General features: G+C 41.8%; 2 protein-coding genes across 5 annotated transcripts in view; both read left to right on the forward strand.

The window, feature by feature from the left end:
* The first annotated feature begins 1791 nt into the window (after positions 1-1791).
* On the forward strand, positions 1792-9916 carry LOC123768444 (uncharacterized). 3 transcript variants are annotated; one of them, XM_045758990.2, is made up of 8 exons: positions 1792-1946; positions 5468-5701; positions 5816-6461; positions 6700-6895; positions 7168-7331; positions 7452-7595; positions 7989-8096; positions 8686-9916. In XM_045758990.2, the coding sequence occupies exons 2-8, from the start codon at positions 5532-5534 to the stop codon at positions 9163-9165; spliced, it is 1908 nt and encodes a 635-aa protein (XP_045614946.2). In that variant the 5' UTR covers positions 1792-1946; positions 5468-5531; the 3' UTR covers positions 9166-9916. The 3 variants fall into 3 exon arrangements, with proteins under 3 accessions (XP_045614946.2, XP_045614947.2, XP_045614948.2); XM_045758991.2 differs by having other exon boundaries at positions 5473-5701; XM_045758992.2 differs by having other exon boundaries at positions 5525-5701.
* A 918-nt stretch (positions 9917-10834) lies between these two features.
* The window catches only part of Reps (RALBP1 associated Eps domain containing), a 60514-nt gene continuing 45234 nt past the window's right edge, over positions 10835-26114 (forward strand). The window contains exon 1 of one of the 2 annotated variants that reach the window (XM_045758989.2): positions 10835-11573. In XM_045758989.2, coding sequence (XP_045614945.1) covers positions 11424-11573 — 150 coding nt within the window. In that variant the 5' untranslated portion in view covers positions 10835-11423. The remainder of the gene's footprint in view (positions 11574-26114) is intronic. The other variant, XM_045758988.2, reaches the window with a different exon arrangement.

A 26114-nucleotide genomic window follows, 5' to 3' on the forward strand; every position in this document is an offset into this window, starting at 1 on the left:
CATTTCACTTTTTACGTAGATTAAAGTTGAAACAGAATGTCAAAGGCAAGGATTGTGTGCTGAATAAAGATGATTTATTAAGTGGATGGAGCCTTTAGCTGATCCCTTCCTGTGATTGGCTGTTGTGTGAATGTCAACAAAGAATACCTACCAATGATATGCCATTTATTATGCACCCCATACCATCTGTGGGCGGAGCTTGGAACCTCCTACCCGAGCACAACAACCCGCCTTATGGGTTGCTGTTTGGCTATTTGTAGTGCGTTGGAAAAAAAAGAGATGGCGCTAGTTGTATTTTGCAGGATAATTTGTTATAAGTGTAATTTGATGTCAACAGATGGCGTAAGCTGTATCTTATGGCCACTGTTGACTAGCAAGTTGATAGTGTTCTCTTCTGCCGACAGATGGCATCAGCTGTTATTATTACTTCCGAATTCCCTTTTGAACACTGATCTACAAATCCCTTGGCTTATGATAAGGTTTTATACCATTTATGATAAGTATTAGATAACTGGAGTTACGCAATTACTTTTATTTATCAACTGTTGAGGATATCATCATATAACGTCTGGTTAGGACGTACTGCTCTCGATTGATGAAGATTAAGCCAGCCAAGAGGTGGCACGGGCATGAATAGCCCGTAAATACTGCTCTCGTAATATTATTCAGGGGGGTGGGGGAATTATCAAGTGAAAGCGCCAAGCCATTACGACTATATAGCACTCAGAAGGGATCAGGATACGGATTATCAAGTGAAAGCGCCAAGCCATTACGACTATATAGCACTCGGAAGGGATCAGGATACGGATTTGGGATGGAACGGGGGGAAAGGAATGATGCCCAACCTCTTGGGTGGTCGGGGATTGAACACGGACCTGTAGGAAATGAGACCGTCGCTCTATCGTCCAGCCCAAGTGGTTAAGCATAATATTAAAACAACAATTTATGCATATAATAACAACATTTCACACTAAAAATACTTGGATATATTGAAATTTGATAGTGAATTCCAATCTAGGAATCTCCTATGACTAAACTGTACTTTTTAATATTTTTATGTACTTACTACTTATTATTAAATGATTAAGTACTTACTATAATAATTAAATAAATTATTTTATTTAATATTTAAATTAAATGATAAAATAATAGGTAATAATAAATCATTGTGTAGGGGGAACAGGCAGCCAGTGTGTATATATACATGTTAGGCTTACACCAAGGTCCCACAAAGGTGCCACAAAGGTGCCACAAAGGTGCCAAATTAAAGACTGGGAGCTGCCGGGGCGGGCCCAAGGGCTGCTGGCGGCCCTGGCCAGGCTGAACTTCCGCGCCCTTATAATCACCATTGTTTAATAATCTTCACAGGGAGAAACAATTATAAATATAGGAATAGTTTATTACAACATACACGGTAAAGAAAACAGCTCGGACACTAAGGAAATAAAGCTGCCGAAAAAACATTAAAGTCCACTTCAAGTTCAAGTATGTTTATTGAGACAATAAAAAAAAATACATCACAAAGGAATAGAGTAGCTTAGGCTATTTCTACCCCCCCCCCTCTACTTCAAGTCTCTCAAGGGGCTCATATATGTGTGTGTATGTGCAGAAATAATATTAATAAAACAATTAACATTGTGTAGTGTACTCTATATATCAAAATATATTACTTTGAAACCCATATCATTCACTAAAAAAGATTGGGCTACTCTAATTACAAATTCGCTACATTTAGACCGTCAGCTCGCTACTTTCAGCAATTTAGATCTGGCAACCGTGGGTCTACCTCAGACTAGGTGCTGGCTCCAGGTGAACGCTGCTCCGTCTTCCTCTGGATCTTACACCTTGACCGTGAACAGTAAGATCAAGGCGATATTTGCATTATAGCCGACGCCAACGAGAGATTATTACGTGCAATCCAGTCCAGACGGGTATACAAAGTACAGGTATGTTCAAATTCAAATTTAAATTTCTCTTCAAAAGAGTATGTGTGTGTGTACAAATAAGTTAAGAGTCCCGTGAGTTACAGTCCCCGTGGTGACGCTCGCCTGGAGTTTCGCGAGCACTTTATCTTAGGTTCATATCCTGGCCGGGGAGGATTGACTGGGCACCAATCCTTAATTGTAGCCTCTGTTTATCCAACAGTAAAATGGGTATACCTGGTTGTTAAACGATTAGGCGGGGACGTATTTGATATATCAAATGAACAAATCCACAATTGGATTGGGGGCCGGTGGCTGAGCAAACAGCACGCTGGACACGTGATCCTATAGTCCCGGGTTCGATCCCGGACGCCGGGGAGAAACAATGGGCAGAGTTTCTTTCACCCTAATGCCTCTGTTACTTAGCAGTAAATAGGTACCTGGGAGTTAGTCAACTGTCACGGGCTGCTTCGTGTGGTGTGGAAAAAAATAGTAGTTAGTAACAGTTGAGTGGCTGCCTCGGGATCCTCGTGAGGGCAGTAGTACTCTAAGGTTGCATTTTTTTTTTTAACCATGGTACAGTTGACTAGAGCGCGCATAGGTTCGATCCCACATCATGGCCCCTATTGTGGATTTGTTCATTAGCCCGTAATAGTGTTATTGTTCTCGCCCAGCTGTTATAGGTGATCAATAATCACCCGAGTTTCCGTGTGAACTTACTGATGGTGTTATTAAATGGTTTTGTTTGTTAACTATCATGTTAACCACGCTGTTAAGACTTGCACTCGTTATTAGCCACACTGTTAAGACTTGCACTCGTTATTAGTCACGCTGTTAAGACTTGCACTCTTATTAGTCACGCTGTTAAGACTTGCACTCGTTATTAGCCACGTTGTTAAGACTTGCACTCGTTATTAGTCACGCTGTTAAGACTTGCACTCCTTTCTGTGTTATTCTGGATTAAACATTAAATTTTGCTTTATTTTTGTTTAATCTACAATTTAATATTTGTTGTTTCTACAGTTTTTGTCTTATATATAATGTTTAATATTAATGACTTGGTAAATATTTGAAGCCGTCTTAACTCTCTATTCTGCTTGTATGATGACACAACCTTCACCACCTTCTCCAGTCATACACTCCACATATGTGTATATGTACATATGGACACCGTCCATATGTACTCACCTCTACTAGGTGAGTACATATGGCGCCCGAATGAGTTCACACACTCTGCCTTTGGTCAGGGAAGGGAAGGAAGGGAACTATCAAGAGAAGCACCAAGCCATTAATTAAGACTATATAGCACTTGGGATGGATCAGGATAAGGATTTGGGGTGGGACGGAGCGAGGGAAAGAAATGGTGCCCAACCACCACTTGTGGACGGTCGGGGGATTAAACGCCGACCTGCATGATGCGAGACAGTCGCTCTACCGTCCAGCCCAAGTGGTTGGGCTTTGGTCAGGGAGCTGTGTGCATCGCTGCATGTGACCTTCGGTAAATTCCTCTGTGAATTAAGTGACATCGATCGCCTTGTGACTGGGTTAGCGTACTTCTTCTCATTTAGTATTGTTTACCCGCATTATACCTCGGATATCTTACGACCTGGAAGAGATCGTAACTATAAATGTTGTACATTTATAGTTACGACCTGACTCTGGTCGTAACCAGTCAGGTCGTTTTGACCTGACTCGCTAGTATAGTGGCTTTATTTAATATGCAACTCCCTTGTACCTTCAAATATGCCTTTGTGTTTTATCATGTATGCATATTTTAAGAATAAAATATTCTGCAGCGCTATAATAGCCATATTGGCTTAGCTGTAATAGCCATATTGGCTCGGCCGCTTTCTGTTGCTGATTATTTACTAATTTAGGTTAGCTGATGTGCTTATAGGTTTGTGAAGAGCGGGAGGGTTATTGGGGCCACCACCACAAGAGTTCTCTCTATTATATGCTGGGGTTAAAGGTTCTCTCTATTATATGCTGGGGTTAAAGGTTCTCTCTATTATATGCTGGGGTTAAAGGTTCTCTCTATTATATGCTGGTCTCCATTCGTGCTGGCGAGAGAGTTCTAGACTATAGCATCAACTCCGTGTGTTGACGTGTAATGGGTGTGTTACGAACTCTCGTACCCACGTACCCACCGTACCCACCGTACCCATGGTGGGTGGTGACGGGAGACTCATCATCGTACAATGGGCACTAGGAACTAGCCCACGGGTGTTCCTTGATTAAAGTCGTTGGCATTTCTGTTGCACTCGATACAATTAATTTTAATTTACCTATAAGGCACTCTAGCCTGGAGAAGTCCTGGTCGGGGAACGGGCCGCGGGGGCCTTGAACCCCGGAACCTCCGCAAGGTAACCTCAAGGTAACCTCAAGGTATCTTCAAGGTAACTTCAAGGTAACCTCAAGGTAACTTCAAGGTAACCTCAAGGTATCTTCAAAGTAACTTCAAGGTAACTTCAAGGTAACCTCAAGGTAACTTCAAGGTAACCTCAAGTAACCTCAAGTAACCTCAAGGTATCTTCAAGGTAACCTCAAGGTATCTTCAAGGTAACTTAAAGGTAACCTCAAGGTAACTTAAAGGTAACTTCAAGGTATCTTCAAGGTAACTTCAAGGTAACCTCAAGGTATCTTCAAGGTAACTTCAAGGTAACCTCAAGGTATCTTCAAGGTAACTTCAAGGTAACCTCAAGGTATCTTCAAGGTAACTTCAAGGTAACTTCAAGGTAACCTCAAGGTAACTTCAAGGTAACCGTAAGGTGGCCATCGATTGGGAATCGGTGAAAGGTAATAATAGTTACATACTGAGCTTAGGAAGTTCTCGTCTACAATGTTAAAATTAGTAACTATGTATTGTTAAGACAACTGTTGTTTATAAATATCTGTTGTATGATTGCCAATTTTGTTCAAATCGTTCAACAATTCAAAAACGTAATCTTTTCTCATTTAATTTTAAGTATTAATTTCAAGTATTACCCCATAACACATGTTTATTTTCTTATAAACTTTTTTTTTTACGTTCTGTCCAGCCTAAAAGCTTAATATATTGTTTGCTAAATTTCTCGAACAATTTATATATGTTAGCTTGTCTAGTATTGCCTACATCATCTAACCTCAAAACAACCTAACTGAATTATTATAAAATGTTATGCCAGAATCGCTTTGTGTATTAGGAAAAATATTAAATATACGTCCGTTGTGGCAAATATTAAACCAAAGCTTCTTTTTGTATATTTTTTATGAAAATTATTATTATTATTATCAAGGGCAGACCTGACGAGGCTCCTGGAGGAGGTGAGCTTCATGCATAGCTTCCCGGCGGCTTGGCGCCTTCTTTTGATAATTTCTTGCTTGAGTGGTGCGTCTTTGGGCCAGACTCTAGCTTCTTATCATTACATATCACTTTCAAGTAATTCTGAGGTCATTCTTACGTCCAAAGTGCTGTATCAGTGTAATTAATCAATCCTGCTATGCTATTTCTAAGTAGTTATTTCTTATTATTTGTTAATTTAATTATTATACTAAGATAGTTTTAGTGCAGAGTTAGTTCCAGCTTGTCTTGAGCGCCACCTCTTAAGGGCGTTTGTTGGTAGCGACGAAATGACTGGTCTTCCCCCTGGCGGGTGGGTTCGACCCCTGGGAGTGGAGGAAACGCTGGTGGCTGCCTATAACACAGCTGGCAACATGACCATCGCACACGCACTCTGGCTCACCTCCACCATTCCCCTCACGCACTCCAACCTCTCCAACGCACTCTGGGCTCTCTACAGGTAAAGTATTATTATTCTGAATGCTTCTTTACACTCTAGAAAGTGCTGTGATAGCCATGCTCGAGGTTTCTAATGTTCCAGAAGTAAATAAAGGAAATATCCACCTGTACCCAGGGCAGTGCCAAGCCTTCGCCTATGCGTGAGGACCAATCCGGACACCAAAAGTCTTTGGTTTCACCACGCGGAGGCCGCCTCCAGGGGCACGCAGGACCTACAGGAGGTGCGGGGACAGAGGTTCACCAGCGCGTACCACCAGGTATTGCACAAAGTGTACCCACTCCATCGTGGCCCCCTCTGGTGCCTCCGCTACCTCAACCTCCAGCACAACACTGACGACTCCTACCAGGACCCAGACGAAGACAACCCCGAGGACTATTGCTCCTGCAGTGCTCAGGACGAGGCTAACAGTAAGTGCCTTGAAACCCAGTGCCACACAGGCCCCAGTACCGAGACGATAAGTGATGAACACTCTGCAACTTGCAAACAAACTGTTAAAAACTGCGAGCAAGTTGAGTGGGTTTGTACAGACGGCAATGATGCAGCTTCTGGAGGCCTTCCTTCAACTGTTCCTAGCGGGCAAACTTCAACATTCGGCGATGGCGTTTCTTTGGGACACAAACAGCCAGGTGCTGACCTCGGGAGAGACAGTGGCCGACAGGGGACGAACAAGTATATTCTCATCTTCGGCTTCAGTCACGTCATCACTGATGGGGTGTCCAACATGCGAATTACTCACCACTTTCTGGACCTCCTCAACCAGGTACGCCAATGGTATTCATGGTGGTTATTAATTTTTCTTTATGCTGTTGTTATTCAAATTTTGTCGGTAGTATTGTGATTAATTGTGATTTATTTCCATGCAATTTTTTATTTGTTTTGCAATAAGCTTACATCGGTTTGTTTATGCGAACGCAGTACGCCAGGCTGCAAAAATCCGAGTCGATTGACAAACCGGCGAGTGTGCAATAAAAGATAGGGATAGAGTATAATATCGGCAGGAGCTGCGCAGCGCTGCCGGGGGAGAGGACGTGACGAGAGGGCAGGAAGAAGTGGAAGAGGTCGGGGTGTTTACCTCGCCAGTGGCCGAGGAACAAGCCTTAGAAAGGAAGGAGAGAGACTTGGTGTTTGCTGCCGGTGATGGGCCCAACGCCTCCCCTGCTATCTACATGGCACTCTACCCTCCACACACTCGAGGTAGCTGACCCCCTTCCCACCTACATGGCACTCTCCTCCACCCACCCCCCCACCCCCCACATACAGGCTTACACACATATGTAGCAAAACAGATATTGTCTTTACCTGTTACATATATGTAGAAGTGAAATACTTGACGTTTAATTTGGTGAAATTTTGTGACACTGATCAGTCATTTTCAAGATATTTGAGATGTTTTGATTGACAGCTTATTTCCAAAATGAATTTTATCATTTTACACTTTCCGGGTGACCTTGCACCGTGTTCGCCAGACGGCGCAGGGGCAGCGACGCAGACGGTGTTCCTGCCGGGGCTGACGGTGGGACAGACGTCGGCCCTACGGCAGCAGTGTCGCGCCCACGGCGTCACCGTCCACGCCGCCTTCACCGCCGCCGCTGCCTTGGCCATGCTGCGCCTCCTGGCCGACGCCTCTAAGGTACCGTGAACCACACACACGCCCCGTTTCAGTGAAAAATATTTGCCACCAAATCTTAGGGATTCCCGAGTCTCAGGTAAACAGGTAATTCCGTTAACAGGAGTCTTTCCATCGCCCTAGGACTCGAGGCAGCCACCGCAGGAGCTTCTACAGTCCCTGATGACGTTCCACGACGTCAATTTGCGGCGGTACTGGCAGCAGCAACCCGCCAAGGACGTAATGGGTCTTCATGCCGCCATTTTCGAACTCATCATCCCGACACCTGTAGGTGGTGGTGGTTAGAGCAGGAGTGAATGTATGGCATTACTGCATGGATGTATATAACTTTTTTCTCGTTACTCTCTCTCTCTCTCTCTCTCTCTCTCTCTCTCTCTCTCTCTTCTCTTCTCTCTCTCTCTCTCTCTCTCTCTCTCTCTCTCTCTCTCTCTCTCTCTCTCTCTCTCTCTCTCTCTCTCTCTCTCTCTCTCTCTCTCTCTCTCTCTCTCTCTCTCTCTCTCTCTCTCTTTCTCTCTCTCTCTCTCTCTTTCTCTCTCTCTCTCTCTCTCTCTCTCTCTCTCTCTCTCTCTCTCTCTCTCTCTCTCTCTCTCTCTCTCTCTCTCTCTCTCTCTCTCTCTCTCTCTCTCTCTCTTTAAGCTGAAGGTACTTGTATCCTTTCAGGGTGAGAGGAAGTTTTGGAGCTATGCCAGCCAGCTGCACACACTGCTCAAGCAGGAGCTAAATAAGCAGACAGTCCTCCAGCAGGTGGTGTGTGACTCCACCTGTCAGGTTAGTAAGCGACGCCAGCATGTACACTACACGCTCAATTAACACGAAAAGTAATTAACATTTACATGACACTCGACCTCTGCTAATGAGAAGAAATGTGAGAATTTGACTATGCTATTAAAGGTAAGATATAAACAAAAAGAGTTAGTTTTGTTCATTAAATTCAGTGAAGATTCGAATTTCCCTTTTTGAGGGCTGGCTAACTTCAGCATTCATTATTCAGTAATATATCCCCGGTTAACACACCCGAGCTCCTTTTCCATGGAGCCAATCGCGTATTCAATCTACTGACCGTGCCTAAGGTCACACTTGAGTAATTTTGATCGTGTTTTGTTTCGACTAAGATGGTCTTCAACGACGAATCACTGGATGTTTTGCACTGGGCTTGTCAGATGGGCCTCAATGGTAATGTAACTATCCTTTCAATAACATTGTGTTGCGCTTGTGCTACTCTAATAAATTTGTAAATTTCTAATTAGATAAAATGACTTTGCCTCCATTTTCCAGGACAAATAATTCACGTGATAAATTAGCTGTGAATGAATGATTGACTTGTGGTACTAATTGTTCCCGATTCTTTGACCTCCAGACCCCGGAGCAGGTCATCAAGGAGGGTCAGAACCCCAGCCTCACACGCGCCTACTTTGGGATCACCAACTTGTGTGACCTGACCTTCCTCCTCCCCGGCACCGTTCATCTACCTCCTGCTCGTGTGACCCGCACGTCTCACTCCAAGGAGACGACGAGTACTCGAGTCCCGTCCCACGTCGATTGCTCCACTAGGCCGGGTGGCTTGGCTGTGGGTGACCCGGCTGCTGTGGGTGACCCGGCTGCTGTGGGTGACCCGGCTGCTGTAGGTGACCCGGCTGCAGTACATCTAACTCGCGTACATCACTCCACCACCTGCCACTCCACTGGAGTGGTCTGCCAGCACCTCCTACACACCTTCCGGGGCAGACTCCTGTACAACCTCGACTACTTCACCGACAAGATGCGCCGTCAGGAGGCTATCAAGTATGCCCGCCTCACTCTCCATCTCCTCCTGCGTGCCCTCCGTGACTCGTCGTGATCTGGGGGAGGAGGGTTTGTGACACATGAAAGGTTTTTGTGACGTGATAAGGTTTTGAGTCTGGGACGCAGGGATTTTATGATCCAGGACAGAATTTGTGAACGTTGAGTGGAATTATTGTACTCGGGAGAGAATATTGTGATCTGGCGGACGATTTTTAAGTCATGAGAGTAGATTTTAGTCCCTAGAAAAATATTTTGGGTCCTGGAAGACGATATTGAACTTAGGAGACGGTTTTGATCCTAGCAGACTCTTTTGGACCATAAGAGAAGACTTGAGTCTTGGAAACATTACCTACGATATAAAAGTTCCCGAGTCCGACTAAATCTATGCAAATACGTCATGTAAATAAAGGGACCTCATATATATGAAGCTCCCTCATGCGGTAAAGATGTCGCAGAGTTTTGCTCTCACGTCACTTGTCCCTCGACAGAATCCTTGGAGGATTCGATTCCTTTGACGCCGCTCCTCTTGTAACACTTTTGCTCTCGTATTGGCATCATGTGTGACGTTTAGAGCAGACAGTGCTGCATAGTCTTCTTGGCTCGGCGCCTTCTCCTGATAATAAAGTAAGAAATTGTTCGCCCTATCCTTTATTCAAAAGAAAATCAGTAACTTCCTCACCATCGTATTCCATCCAGTTGTAATTCTCTGCAGGGCAATTTGTAGCGTTAAATGACATCTCTATGAGAAATTTTGAAATAATTCTCCCTGTACAATAGTATTTAAAAATAAAATTATTTAATTAATATAGATTCTTATGATTACTACAATTTTCTCTTGATAATTTTATATACAATAGTCATTACCTAAATTTAAGCAGCAGCCCCAGCTTATATGACAAGTATAAAACGTCTATTAGTGTAACATCCACAAGGAGCTTACAACAAGCCTGTGTTACTTTAAACTTCTGTTGCGAGTAGCTGAATCTTAAACAACAAAATTTACGTTTTTAAAGGGCTTTTCATGTCTGTGCCACCTCTTGGGTGGGTTAATGTTCATCAATCTTTTACTAGATTAAATACCTTCGTTTAAAATTGTACCTCAGTCAGCTTCCAAATCAAGTTCTCAACCTATCCCCCAGTCTTGTTAAACACTGAGTTTCGGGTACCACACTAAAGAATGGATATACATGATGCAGAAAGTATATATAAGCACTAGACCATCACTGACTGTACAAAAGTAATGGAAGTTGTGAGACTTTTACCCAACACCCGACATGTCAGTGGCCAGTGGGCACAGATAATTTTCATCAAATTAAATTCACTACACGAGGAAAACTCAACAAGCCACAATGAAGGACTGAGACCAGGAGATGCTTTTTCACCTACAGGGTTATTGACGCATGGAACCGCCTACCCGCCGAAGTCGTAACTCTCAAAACTGTGCTGAATTTCAAAATATTTCAGGAAAAGATCATCAAGGCAAATGGGGGACCTTCGACAAGCAGCCGACTTCCTGTCCTCGTCGAGGCCACTAGGGTTTGTGGCCCTCAGGTAAATCAGATAAATATCCATATATAAACATAAATAAAGTATATAAATTAATATATAGAGAATATATAATATACATATAGGCCTTCTACAATTTGTATGGCACATGCTTCCATATTATCCAAGAACTGGCGTATAAGGTTGAATAGCTTCAGTAGTCTTGGCTGCGTACGCCCAAGGAGGGCCTCGGGCGGCATGCCAGGGCGTCCTGAACCAGTGCCAGGAGCAAGGCACGAATTACTAGAAATACACAACTGACGTGGCCTGTTACACCAACGTGTAAAAATGTCCACTCGCATGCGAAGTTAGCGAGCCTTACGCCGGTGACATTCCTGTGGTTTATGGCTAAAAACCGGAGAGAGAGAGAGAAAGAAAAAAAAAACCTCATTGACGCTCCAGTCAGCAATGTTTTACGGCTTCTCAAAGTGATGCCATTCTCCCGAATATGATTATTATTATTTGTTTCAGGAAGTCTGTACACAACATCCATTCACAATATGATTGGAACTTGTCGGGTGAATTGAGAGGATGAGGGAAAGAGGATGAATTAGAGCGTAGGGCCGTGGGAGAAGAGATGAGAACCAGCGAGCAAGTCCTCATCTCCCGCAGTTGTCAACATGTCTGACAAGTGAGCAACGCAGCTGATGCTTCTCCCATAAACACCCCAGTTTACTCCTCGCCCCAGGATGATCTGCTAGTTGACAGTGACGGGACTCGGTGCCGACAAGTCCCCCCAATCCTTCGGAGTGATAATAAGGGCCAATAATGGAAAGTTTAACGTTCACTGACAACGAAACGAAATATTACGGCGACCTGTTTACACACTTGGACAGCGAAGGGTCTGGGATTATACCTGTGAATCAAGTGCACGAGTTCCTGCGAGCCTCCAAGCTGTCCCAGGAGGTGCTCAGCCAGGTACGTGCTCAGCCAGCTAGGAGCTCAGCCAGGTAGGGGCTCAGCAAGGCAGGGGCTCAGCCCCGTCGCTGCCTGCTGGGCCACACACCAACACAAGCCTATAGGAACACATTCGTTTAGCACCAATTTACATGTTTCATCTTTACTGAGCCTGTGCACAGTATTAGGGGTATGATTGGCGAATTTAGATTGGTTTATGCAATTTCAATTTAAGTAGTAAAGCAAACATTGTGGGTGGTATTGCAGGGTGGAAAAATATCACTTAGGCCTGAAAAGTATCATAGGCACTTAAGCTTTCGAGGGATCCTACAATGGTTACTGTCAGATCATACAGAGTTGTTTTGTGCATAGTTCATTAGATGGTGGTTAGGTCAACACGGCTGTAGGTGTCCCTCCACACCAGAACTGGTGAGGAACCTGCAGAGACCCCCAAGAGTTCTCGATCATTAAGGACAGCATTACCATTTCCATCTCCAAAGTAGTTCCATGGCAGGCAGAAATAAAAATATATGTTTATACTGAAGGACACAAATTGGGTCTTGTTACAATTGGAATTGAGCAAGGAACTTTGTAATCATTATTGTTATGAGTATATATGTACCTGTGGTTCATGCTGTTATTCCTTGCCTGGTAACCCTTATGGATTATTGTATATGTCGAGAGGTGTATTGTGCATCTTGGTGCATGTGCACTGAGAGGTAACCTTAGTCCTGGACTATGTGCAGGACTTCAGGTATACCTGATGGCCAATAAACTTTTATGGTGGACTCAATAGCCCTATAGACATATGTGGGTGCTTAGTTTTTTTTTTATGCGTAGGGTGGGGTGGGGGGGATCCACTTATGTGGGGGAAATAATATTGTTAATGTTCAAAAATGCAAAACTTGTTAGACCTATAGCAGACATGTGGTCCTTGAGGTGGGCATCCTGACAGGTCTAGAGTCCAGTTTTCAACCATATTAGACACCGAATGTCCAACTATATCCTAAGTCAGGCATCTGACATCTATATTTTTAAAGTCATGGTTAAGATCTTATTTTTATTTGCAATGCAGTATGGAATTTTGTTTTGGTTTGGTGTATTTCCCAGGAGTTATAGAGAGTATTTTCCCATCTGCTACATAACCTTTCTGACCTGGCTTCTTTTGATAATTACTTATTTTTCCATTTGAGACCACTGATACCCCTCAATTTCTGTGTCGGTCTCTGGACTTATATTACATCTGGTATTACCTCTCTAAGCAACCTGTCATCAAATATTATAGTGCTCGTAGCAACTGTTGGATGACTGCACAAAAATGGACTATTATACCCAAAATAAACCACATTTTGTACTATTAATTTTGTTGAGTGCAGGAAAAAGATGACGTATGCCTACGTTATTGTGACTCATTGCCTGCATACTGGTCATGTAGTTTCCCAAATATTTTGTCGATACCTACTATATTAATGTAGGTACTTGTAGGATATATGCAGATACTGCAGTTTTTTTTTCATTGTATTGAATGACCCAGGAAAGGCAGTGTTATCGTTTGGATAAGGGTGTAGATTTTTCTGCATGAGCAAACTGTCTCGTTCTGAGTGTGTACGTCACTGTAAATCTCATTCCCTCCTAGAATTTTTGTTAAAAAATTCCAAAATTGGGTGGACCCAGAAAAAAATTGGGTTGACTTATACTCTGCAATCAATAATATTTGATTTGTCGAGTGTTCATGGCATGTAGCTTACTGTGAAATAAAAAAATGTCCAATGGATTATGTGCTTAATGTTCTCAGTGGACAAAAAGATACTAAGTTTTATTGTAAAATTTGATATGAATTGAAAGATAAGATGTTCTTTCAAATAAGACTACAATGGAAACTGTGCATGAGATACCTCAGAGCTGTCAACAAATAACTGTGGCATTAGGAGATTTTAAACAAAACCGAATATCTGCATACAGTAGTGCCGGTCTCCAGACAGGAAGATATATCACCCATTTCTATGGGAGTTCTGCCAGTACTGCATACAGTAACCATATATGCTGTATATATTAGGTACAGTTTATAATTATATTTGTATCCATTCTATTAGACAATACAGTACTTCTAAAATAAAATAAAATAGTTCCAGTGTGTTTGGCCCCGTGGATGTCCAGAGACTAGTATCTAGGGTGTGTCAGATTTTGGAGCAAGGCATCCCAATGTTTAGCAGCTCATTTTTCAGGAAGCACTAAGTATTAAGGTCAGGAACCACTAAGTATTAAGCTTGTATATTAAGATCAGGAACCACTAAGTATTAAGCTCGTATATTAAGGTCAGGAACCACTGATTGTTAAGTTCATATATTATGGGACAAGTTAGCAGGGTTTGTCAGTCTGGTCAGTGGTGTTGTCTTGTGTAAAGATTTTTTTTTTCCAATGATTCTGAAGACACTGAAACTGGACTACCAAGTTTTAGTGACTCATTTATCAGGAACCACCAACTGTTAAGGTCTGATGATAATATGCAAGGTAACGTGGTGTGTTTGACACTTGATGGTGGATTTTTATTTGGTTTTGAAATTCGGTACAGTATTGTGCATACTTTTGGTGTTCAGAGACAAAAAGCAAGGTCTTATTTTGGGACTGGCCCTTGGACAATTTTTGCTACATTGCAATTAACCTTTCTAGGTATCAACCCCAGTTTTATCATGCAGTTTAAAAATGGTAAATCTGTGATATCACACAGTCCAAAAATTGTATATAGTACTCCTTGGTTCTGGTTTGTTAGATTTTTGTGTGCAAAAAGATGGCTATGTGAAAATATTGTATATACAGTGGTACCCCCCTTCTAGTAATATATAACAACAAATCGCAATATGTCCACTATGTATTTGTTTTGCCAAGTTTTTCAAAGTAAAAATCCCTATGTGGTGGTCAATAAATGTTCAAATATTCCATAAATTCTGGCATATTTGCTGAATTATGGATACATTGGTCGCTCCCTCACACAAGGGTATAGTTGCTGGCCCGCTGCCTAGAGGGACATTGAAAAGTGGTTCTTATGCTTGTTCAATTTGCACATACGTACTGCATTTACCAAGAAAGGGGGGGTACCCAATCCTCCTCCATTGTTTTGAATCAACGACAGGAATTTAACTATAATTACGCTTCACACCCATCGATTTATTATCATAATAATGAGCCACCCTTACAAAATACCTTCCAAAATTCTATACAGGAAATAAGTTGAATATTGTCTACAATCTGAAGACTCAAGAGTAAACATACTATGATAGTTGAAAAGAAAGTAGAACTTATTAAGAAGGTAGAGAAAGGAGCCTATAAGAATGCAGTAGCAACAGAGTTTATCCTAAAATATTTAAGATGAAGAAGATAATAAGTAAACCTAAAGAACATTGTCTTAATGCAGTGTGGCAGTGGTATAAAGCTGAGTAAATAAAAAAAAAATAGCAACAGGCTGGTTTCTCAGGAAACAAGTAAGGAGAAACCCTGCTAAAATGAACAGTACTGAGAAGTGTGTACACTCAGAGGAGTGGCTTAGTAGCTTCAAATGCAGTTATGGCATTAAACAAGTGAAATTAACTGGTGAAGCAGCAGTCTGAGGCTACAACTAGTGGAGCTGCTGATATTTCTGAGTTTCAGAGCCTTGTGGAAAAAGAAGTTTCATTGCCACAGCAAACTTAAAATGATAAAATCGGTTTTTACTGAAAAAGCAAAAAGTTACCAACATGATTTTAGGCTGATGTTGACAAAAGTAGACCTACTGCTGGGTACAAGCTCAATAAATAATGATAGTGTGCTGTGTTGTACCAGTGCTGGTGGCATACACAAATGTAATTGATTAGTGATTGGAAAAAGCTTGCAGCCTAGGCCACCATAAAGGGTATAGAATCCTTATGTGATTATTCCTGAAGTGTTCACCCATATGTTTTTACATGACACCAGAGCACTTAAGAAAAATATGCCTGCCATATAATAGCCAAGTGGTGTAATTTATGAATAAAATCCATTTCATCCAGATTTTTTTGGTTAACAATTGTAAATATTATTTTTGTTCATGCTTGCTTCATAACACCACTTCCTTCATCTAAGCCATGAACCAAGGCATCATTCAGGTCATTATACATTTTTACTAGAAAGACTTTGCAGGATTTATTACCAATCATGAGGGTAACCTGAAAGAATTTTACCAGCTACTGTGAAGATTGGGTCATTGTCAAGGAAACACCTGATGAAGGGCTGGAGGAAACATTTGAAGGTTTCCTTCAGGAATCCAAGCTTTCTGAGAGAAACCTAATAAGTTAGGAAATCCTTGGCTATCTTATGACTACAAAGTCAGCAAAATTGAGAAAGGTACTGATAAGTCCCTACTGAACCATTTGTAACATGACAAAAGATTATCGACTTGATAACATAATCTGAATCAAGAGGAAGTGCAGGAAGAATAATTACTTTAAGCCAATATGGAGGAGGCTTAGAATTATTTTCAGAATACAATATTGTGTATACTGTACTGTATTCCTAATAAAGTCGAAAAACTGAATACTGTATAGCATTGCACACACGTTCAACCTTTACAAGATGCAAAATATGTACGTGGATATTTGAAGAGAACCAGGAAACCGCTGACTTGAAAAACCATTTTGCATACCCCCTGCAAAGAAATCACAATTTTCTTTTAAGTGTTGCATCTGGTGCACTGACTGAGGCTGCTATTTCACCGTGTGATGTGTACCTGGTTCATCAAGTGAGCCTGCCCTCATCACAGTCTTTCTGTGCCTGACACAAATTGGCACGATAAAATGTCAACATGTTGGAGTGAGGTATATGGTAGAAAGCGTAAAAATAAATGTAGGAACAGTAAACACCATGTAACACCTTATTAATGGACCCTTGTCATTACCTTTTCTTTATATACTGCATTTCAGTCGTGTCGACCCCTACTCTTTGCCTTTCTTGAGAATGTAAGTTAAGCTTGCTTTCTCTTTCAACATGAGGTTTTTAATTATTGGGATTAACTTTATCATCTTTCTCTATACAATTACTGTGCTGTACGTGTGTTTGACAAACTCAGTTTTGACTGCCAGATGATGAGGCCTCACTGTTTGAAGGTCTTTAGCATTCAAATCTTACCAAATATATATCTATTTTGACCCGTTTCATATTGTCACTGGCTTCCCTCATGATGAGTTCTTTGGCCCACCAAAGTTTTTGTATGGACAAAAACTTTCAGAATCTGGGTACTGTATTTGTAGTTTTACAGTTTGTGGTATAGCTTCTTCCTCATTGTTGTCCTCCTTTCCTTTCCCTCAGTACTCTTGATGCTGTGAACCATAACCTGGGTCACTACCACCCTCTGGTTGATTGCTGCTGCTTCTTTTACATCTTGTTCAGTAAAATGTTTTTATTAAAGAAAGTTTTGGCAAAGAAAATCCGCCGGATTTGGAGTGATACATGACATATCACACAACACAGCAGAAATGTGGTTAGCTCACAAGGTTGGGATGGGTTCAGTTATTTGAGCAGAAATATTCAAGTACTGGTATTTCTAATATATTTACATATTTGTTAACATTGGCTTCTGCACATCATTCAGTAACCCAACAGCTGTGAGCTCATTAATCAAAAGACAGTCAGAATCGGTCAAGATTTTTGGCAAAAACTTCATTTGTTATGGAAGGAAATTTGATGAATGGGCTGCACAGACAGTGCTAAATAGTAATTCAATCTGTGTGCCTCCTTGTAGTAATTACTTACAGTACAGTACCATTGTGTTAACTCTGAGTATAACTTGTAAAGGAATCAGACATGCTTAACCCTTAACTTCAGCCCCCTCTGGAAGGTTTCGTTCTCACTCGGGTAAGAAATACAGGTACAATTAATGCACATTTTTGTTTCATATTTTGATTACAATTTTAGTAAGAAAAAGATCTACTCCTTCCATCTATTGGCCTCCCATTAAATATGCTGACAAATTTTGTTCATAGTGGGTAAAATGTCTCCATTTTTCAACAAAGTGTTCTCAATATTGTTTGTAGAATATTAACATAACCAGCAAGTATTCTCTACAAGGACTTGTATAACTTTTAGTTGAAAAATAATGCCAGCATTACCACAAGGTAGCCATAGGGAAGTGGTGGGCCCAAAACAGGGTAGGGAAGTGGTGGTGGGCCCAAAACTGATTAGGGGAAGAAGTGGTAGAAGGCCCGGAACAGGCTAGGGAGGTGGTTGTTGTGGCCCCAAAACAAGCTAGGGAAGTGGTGGTGGTGGGCCCAAAACAGCCTAGGGAAGAGGTGGTGGTGGGCCCAAAACAGGCTAGGGAAAATGTTGCCCCAAAACCAACATAAACTCATCTTGAAACAAGGCGCGTTAATATAAGAGTAATTGAACCTGTAGAAAGGACATTGGCCCATGCGAGGCAGCTTCTATTGATGCCCAACTTAAGCAGGCTTGTTTGTGGGAAATTATTTCATTCTAATATATATTAGGGCACTATACAAAATTTGCATATTTCACAGTTTATTAGCCACTATATTACAGTTATATAGCAACCTATAATCAGTTAACCGTTAACAGACATATTCATGCTGGAAGTTGGATATTGCACATAAACAATATATATATATTTTGGTATATACATCCACTTGGATGTAAGAAAAATTAAACGTGGTATTTAAATGAATATGAAGTCGCTTTGTTGTCAGACATCCTTTTCGAAGATGGATTAAAACTAATATGGAAACTGGCCCAGGAAAATTCACATTGAACACTTACTAGTAAATCTACTAATGCGAATATTAGTATATGTCTTTAACCCTTAAACTGCGCATGGTGAATATATACACCAGGGCCCGATGGCACCATAAGTTTAATTTTTCAAACTTGTTCTAACGCTTTCAATTTTTTTGTGCATAATCTACTAGGCAAACACTCCAACTTTGTCTAAAATGATCTTTAATGTAACCTGAAAAACAAGAAAATTAAAAATAATTATAAAATTTAATACTGTATTGAAATTGTCAGATTTTCAGATCGGCTGCAAAAATATTAAATATCGACAATTGTTCATTAAGTGTTATTATACTCTCAGAATAGTATATGATCTTCATTTTAATAGATTTAGAATATAGATTTTCAGTTTAGTTTACTGTAAAAAAAATCGTCAAGATGGCATTTGAAATATGCACCAAATTCAGACGACAAAATTTATAACTCAAAATGTTTAGTGACTATAAAAAATCCATCCTAATAGGATTGTAGAACAGACAGCGGCGCACACTATGTAAAAATGGTGAGAATCGGTCAGAAACTGAATTTTTTGAAGCTGACTCAATGTTGAAACTCTAGTTTTAGTGATAATTGAAGTTGAAGTTATCAACAATGTATAAGGTAGTTCTAATTCATTAACTTACTTGTATGTTTTAATAAACGTTATTTGGCATTCGTACTCGAATTTTTGAAAGTTGTAGGTCAATATGTATTAAATGAAGTCAAGGAAAAAATAACCCCCCCAAAAAAACAAAATATAGAGATAATTATAATACAGTAATTATAATGATTTAGGGGGATGTATTTAGGGTATACTTTATATAAGTCAAAAAGCCCTAATCTGGTCCCTAATCATCAAAACAATCTAAAGAAACAAGAAAAATAGTTTGAAATCTGTGAAAAAATCAGCCCCAAAAAAATTCAGTCCCAAGTTCTGCCAGTTATGACTGACTTATTTGTTGACCAATTTAATTCTTTCTTCACATAGTTATGGAAAAGTATGCATTCTCCTGGATGTAAAGGTTACAATAAAATCAGATAATAAACAAAGAAGAAAGACAAAAAAAAATCTCCCCCCCCCCCAAAAAAAAAAATGGACATTGGTGAAAGTAACAGGTATTACTATTGAACAAAGTATTTGTATGATATATAGCAAAATAAAGCATAACAACATACTTACTCATTATTATTTGTTATTATGTATTACTCAGCAATGCTATAAAAGCACCAACTGCATATCCACTTTATAGGAATTTCTAACTACTACTATTCTTCTTCTTTTGAGCATCGGACCGGTGCTTGGATCTCCTTATTACTGCATTGTCCCTCAGTTCCAATTAATAGGAGCTATTTTCCTTATCAACAAAACGTTCTTCTTTAAAAAAAAATATTGTCAAATCCATTTCTTAAAATACTGGGATGAAACTTTCACGACACTGAAGCCAATAAGTTGGAGATTTAACATTAAATATTAATTTTCACACAATTCAAATATATTTTCACCCAGCCCAAGCTTATACCCCTCCATTTACAGCCTAGGCTGTAGCGGTTAATCTGAACTATCCAATTTTTTTTTTTAACACGCCAAGTAGAAAATATACAGCCAACAGTATATTTGGTAAAACTTAAAATGAAATAGGCCACGTTACTAATTGCTCAAGTCGTTCATGAAAGCCTAGTACACTATTCTTGATGATGTTACTTTAGCTGTAGGTGTACATTGATAACTTGCATTGAAAACCATATTTTAGGTTGATGTTTTTCTCGAGTCAAGCAATCATGTGATGGTGAAGACAGCTCACGAGGTGTGGGTGTGTGTTGAGGCCTGTGGTCGTGGCGTCACGTGCAGTATGATGGTGGCCATGATTGGGGCGTCACGTGCACTGTGATGGTGGCCATGATTGGGGCGTCACGTGCACTGTGATGGTGGCTGTGATCGGAGCGTCACGTGCACTGTGATGGTGGCTGTGATCGGAGCGTCACGTGCACTGTGATGGTGGCTGTGATCGGAGCGTCACGTGCACTGTGATGGTGGCTGTGATCGGAGCGTCACGTGCACTGTGATGGTGGCTGTGATCGAAGCGTCACGTGCACTGTAACGGTGGCTGTGATCGGGGCGTTACTAGGGGGGAGGGGGGTTATATGCGTACTTGCACTATAAGGTTACGCTACAGCGTCGGGTGCCAGTGTGGTTACCGGAGAGACACTCTCAATATCAGCTTTTATGCGAAGGACAGAGTAAACAAACATTGATTTGCTTATTGTAACTGTGTGGTGTGTTAGTTGTGGATCTCTGTCCTTCATACTGTGACTGCTGCTGCCCGGTATGCCCTGTCCTTCGGTGCATAGATTGTCCTTGTATTCCCCAGGCATACGCTGTAATCATGTGTGTATATTGTAAGGAGTGCATTCCAAGTGTTTTGAGGCGTTCTCGGCATTTTAAAGGCCTTGCCGAGTGTATCCGTGCATGTAGCTTCTGTATCCGTGCATGTAGCCTCTGTATCTGTGCATGTAGCTTCTGTATCCGTGCATGTAGCCTCTCAGAACTGTTGTTGGGTACAACACTCGTCGATATGATGACAATTATATAATGACTGAAATGAGGTATAGGCTTTTTTGGCTCACAGGGGATTTGATAGGTTATGACACAATAGTCTTGGTCTCTACTATAAAATAAAGGTCTCGAGAATGAACAAAAATGCAAAATGAAGCCCCAATATTATAATTACCTACGTAAGTTGTTATTATCCTAAGACGTGTCAAGTATTAATTATAGGCCTACCTAGCATTCAATAGTTTAACATCACAACGTCAACACCCCCCCCCCCCCCTCCGACCTTAGAAACTAATCACACGGCCCTCATTCCTGCTGAATTGAGGGTCGATTTGCAGGCCCTCATTCCTGCTAAATTAAGTGTTTTTGCTATGAGGGCCGATTTGCAGGCCCTCATTCCTGCTAAATTAAGTGATCTTGAACACACATTCTGCAAAGTTGCAAAAGCAACATATGCTGTATACAGTACCGGTTCTCTTAATTCCGCCACTTGAAGGACGGGAATGCTGTTTTAAGTGTCCTCGAGAGTAACCAATAGGGACACCTCTTATCTTGAGGTTATCTTGAGATGATTTCGAGGCTGAGCGTTCCCGCGGCCCGGTCCTCGACCAGGCCTCCTTTTTTGTTACACACGTCCCAGGAACCAGCCCGTAGCAGCTGTCTAACTCCCAGGTACTTATTTACTGCTAGGTGAACAAGAGGCTCAGGGCGAAAGAAACTGCCCAATTGTTTTCGCCTCCGCCGGGGCTCGAACCTACGAATCCCGAGCGCCATCCACTCAGCCGTCAGGCTCCTGACATAGAGAATACTCGTAAATAACAAAAGGTATAATGAGAGAACCCGGGTTGAATTGGATTAGGAGAAGAAAAACTCGCCGGACCCACAACTTGTATGTGGTTCAAGTACGTTTATTGAGGCCGTAAAATACATCTCAAAGGGATAGAGTAGCTTAGGCTATTTCTACCCTTCCTGGGGTATGATGTTGAAATTGAAATAAGTTTATTGCTGTAAAATACACACAAAGGGATGAGGTAGCTCAAGCTATTCTCACCCCGTTCAGTACATCGTGTTAATACATACATAGACACACATCACAAACAATAAACATATTTCCAAACATTCTGAGAGTTAAACATCTACATTTCCACCTTTACACAAGTAGTATGGTACCATACGTGCACACAAATACTTTTATGACCTAGGTGGTATGAGGTCGGTTGAGGCTGTGGCAGGCTCAAGAGCAGAGGGATGTGAAGGATGGCGTACTGGAGTGAACGATATGGAAGAAAATGCAGAATAGAACCAGTGAAGAGCAGAGGTGCCATAGACAATCAGAGAACACTGTATAAACATCAGAGGTCCGCGGTTGTTCAACGTCCTCCCAGCAAGCATAAGAAATATTGCCGGAACAACCGTGGACATTTTCAAGAGGAAACTAGATTTATTCCTCCAAGGAGTGCCGGACCAACCGGGCTGTGGTGGGTATGTGGGCCTGCGGGCCGCTCTCAAGGCAACAGCCTAGTGGACCAACTCTCACAAGTCAAGCCTGGCCTCGGGCCGGGCTTGGGGAGTAGAGAACTCCCAGAACCGCCATCAAGCCAGGTATCAACCAGGAGAGACGGTACTTGTTCTCTGTGCTTGTTCGATGAACTCCCAGAACCCCATCAATCAGGTATCAACCAGGAGAGACGGGACTTGTTCTCTGTGCTTGTTCGAGGTTCTGTAGTTAGTGTTACTCTCAATGTCACCCACGAAACGCGGTGTTTGTACAAGGAAAGAGTAACAAAGGTACCAACGTACCAAATCACTTTTTGCTGCTGCTCATAAGATGATTATGGGTGTCCATAATCTACCGTGCACCTGATGTCTAGGGGATGTGTGTAATCTACCGCTTACCGGTTGAGTACACAGTTACAGCCCCACTCCTGTGCCAGGTAAGCTCACTACGGGCTCACCATAGCCCGTGCTACTTGCAACTTTTTGTTCCAAGAATCTAAAACAACAACCGTTGAGAATGGGATCTGCAGTAGAGTGAGCTACAGGTCAGTCGTCAGATCTTGTTTCGGACATGTATCCTGCCATGATAGGTTAGACGAGTACATTACCAGTATTCCAAGCGTGAGAACAAACGGGATTTGAATAGCATGATCACTGGCTATAGTCTTACTCCCACGATGTGTGACATTGGCCCATACTTTCTCTTGCTGCTTCTATGTTGGTTCGGGGTCTTGAAGTGGGTAGAATTCTACCACTTCAAGATTCTGAATCAATTTATTTATGGTTCGGGGTCTTGAAGTGGGTAGAATTCTACCCACTTCAAGACCCCGAATCAATTTATTTATGGTTCGTGGCAGAAAATGGTTCAAGGTGAAAGTCGTGATCAGGGCATTGACTGGCTCGTGGTGGACTGTGGTGGCGGTGGGAGCAGTGACTGGCTCCCGATGAACAGTTTGTGGTTGACTGGTGGTGGTGGTCTCTGGGGCTTCCCAGTGGGATTTTCATGGGTCTTCTCTTCCCTGGATACCGCATCGCTCCACAACATGTCATTGAATCTGGGGTGTACTGGACGACATCCTAACAATTTATCCTCATTAGCTTAGCATTTTAAAAGCACTGTTCAATAAACCCTTGAACTACATGTTTAACATATCTCTAACCCTGTCCATGGAGGACAGAAGAAAATGTATATATGCTGGTTAGCATTGTAAATGTGTGGCCACGTCCGTGGTAGAAAATAATGATAATAAAAAATTATCCTGAATTGGCTTGTCCATTTTAAATAATGAACAGCAATTATATTTATTTTATTTTTAAGTTGCATCTCTTATGAACCCATCCCTGCCCTTGTGTGGCAGTGCACAATAGAAAGTTGATTTTACATATTCGTACATTAAAATATTGATTGTAACTATGATACATGTGTGCTTCAGCCTACAGTTATTGTCTTGTGTATGCCCTCTGTCCTGTGTGACAAAAAGTACCTCCGGGCTCACCATAGCCCGTGCTACTTGGAACTGCTTGTTCTAAGTAGCGAATCTTGAACAACAACAACAACTGTGTGACAGTGAATACCAGCATTATCCTCACTCTAATAAGACCTAATTGAATTCCTCAGATTAGACAAAATTGTAATTAATTTTTGTCAACAAAGATAATAATAATAATAATAATAATAATAATAATAATAATAATAACCCATAACTTAGTACCAAGTCCTTGCTAGTGGTCGGGACGGCAGGTTGAATCTTCATATTATTGTTTTGGTCGCGTATCCCTTACACAAACAGCTATAGGCCTAGGTAGCTTACGTGGTCTATAGTGTCTATTTACGCGTCTCATGTTGAGTTTGGAGCTACAACAACACGTGACGGACGTGTCCTGAAATTCCCATGTAGGGGAAACACACACACAAAGCCTTAAGGCTACTCTGCACCTGTAGACGGGGAAACGGGTGCCTAGCGGCAGGTAGTAAACACACTGTTATTCTAGCCCGGCTTCATACACAAAGGCCAAAGTCCATTCCATGCACCCGCCAAACCCAGGTGTTTATGAATGAAAAACGGTTTACACACGACTCACAGCTAATGATGATCGAACACTTCCAGAACAAGGGCCAGATTCACGAAAGCACTTATGTCAGTACTTGCGAACGTGTACATCTTAACTCAATCTTTAACGGCTTTGGTTACATTTATTAAACAGTTTACAAGCATGAAAATTTCCCATTCAACTGTTGTTATTGTTATAAACAGCCTCCTGGTGCTTCGGAGCTCATTAACTGTTTAATAATTGGGAACAAAGCCGCCAAAGATGGAGAAAAGATGTACAGGTTCGTAAGTGCTTTCGTGAATCTGGCCCCAAGTGCCTTCGCTGACGACTTTTGTTCGAACCACAACGCTGATAAATGCTTCACCCACGTATTACAAATACAAATAATCGCCAACAGAACCTAAACACCTAACCAAGTGCCTAAATATGCACAATATGCTAATACATAATATAAATTTATATTTGAGAAAATTCCTGTTTTGAATAAACAACATGTTAAAATTGATGAATGCGTCTTTCGGGTCGACCGCTGGATGGAATGGACTTCGTCTGAGGACGGGCTGAAGGCCAAACAGGCAGCGAGACTGTCCGCGCCCTGTCAAGGTTGAACCAGTAATTCCTAAGCCACGCTCCTGTGCCAGGTAAGTCCCCTACGGGCTCACCATAGCCCGTGCTACTTGGAACTTTTAGTTCCATGTAGCTGAATCTAAAACAACTACAACAACAGAAGTTCCTATTTCTTATCAACAGGAGTCATCACGCACTTCAAGCGCCCACTTACGAAACCTGTTCATCTTTCTTCAGTCATGGCGGCTGTTTTTACACTTATTAAACAGTTTATGAGCTGGGAAACCCTGTGAGGTTGTCTGTAACAATAATAACCTTGGGGGATCGAGAATAGTCTCGCAACGCTTCCAAGCTCGCTCGGGTGTAGAGCTGGGGGTGGTGCCAGAGGTGGTGTAGAGCTGGGGGGGGGGGTGCCAGGGGTGGTTCTGTTTTCATCACATTGAGTATTTCACTTGTAATAATTTGATTAGGCCTAGTAGCATTCTCTCTCTAGGTGATAATATATAATGATATAATTATTTGTATGTTACGGCCATCAACGACTATGACATTATAGTGTCAGATAAATTATTTATCAACCACCTGCGTTAGCCACCTGCCAGGGGGCACCCCCCCCCCTCCTCCCCCTCCAAGAAGCAGGCCCTTCCGTCTGTACGTGTAAGTGTGTGAAAATTGCAGCATTATTTTCAGACTCTTCTCTCTCTCTCTCTCTCTCTTCCCTCTCTCTCTCTCTCTCTCTCTCTCTCTCTCTCTCTCTCTCTCTCTCTCTCTCTCTCTCTCTCTCTCTCTCTCTCTCTCTTCTCTCTCTCTTTCTCTTTCTCTCTCTTCTCTCTCTCTCTTTTCCTCCTATTCGTCTTTCTTCCACCTGGCTTTCATTTTTCGCTCCTCTTTCTCTCCTTCATTCTTTCCTCTGCCTCTCTTCTCCCTCATGCCCCTTCACCCACTCCTCCAGGTGATGGGAGGAGGGGAGAGAGAGAACTCTTCACTCCTGTGATCAATATCTCTCTCTCTCTCTCTCTCTCTCTCTCTCTCTCTCTCTCTCTCTCTCTCTCTCTCTCTCTCTCTCTCTCTCTCTCTCTCTCTCTCTCTCTCTCTCTCTCTCTCTCTCTCTCTCTCTCTCT

Source organism: Procambarus clarkii, chromosome 35, assembly GCF_040958095.1.
Source record: "Procambarus clarkii isolate CNS0578487 chromosome 35, FALCON_Pclarkii_2.0, whole genome shotgun sequence".
In the NCBI taxonomy this organism is placed as follows: Eukaryota; Metazoa; Arthropoda; class Malacostraca; order Decapoda; family Cambaridae; genus Procambarus; species Procambarus clarkii.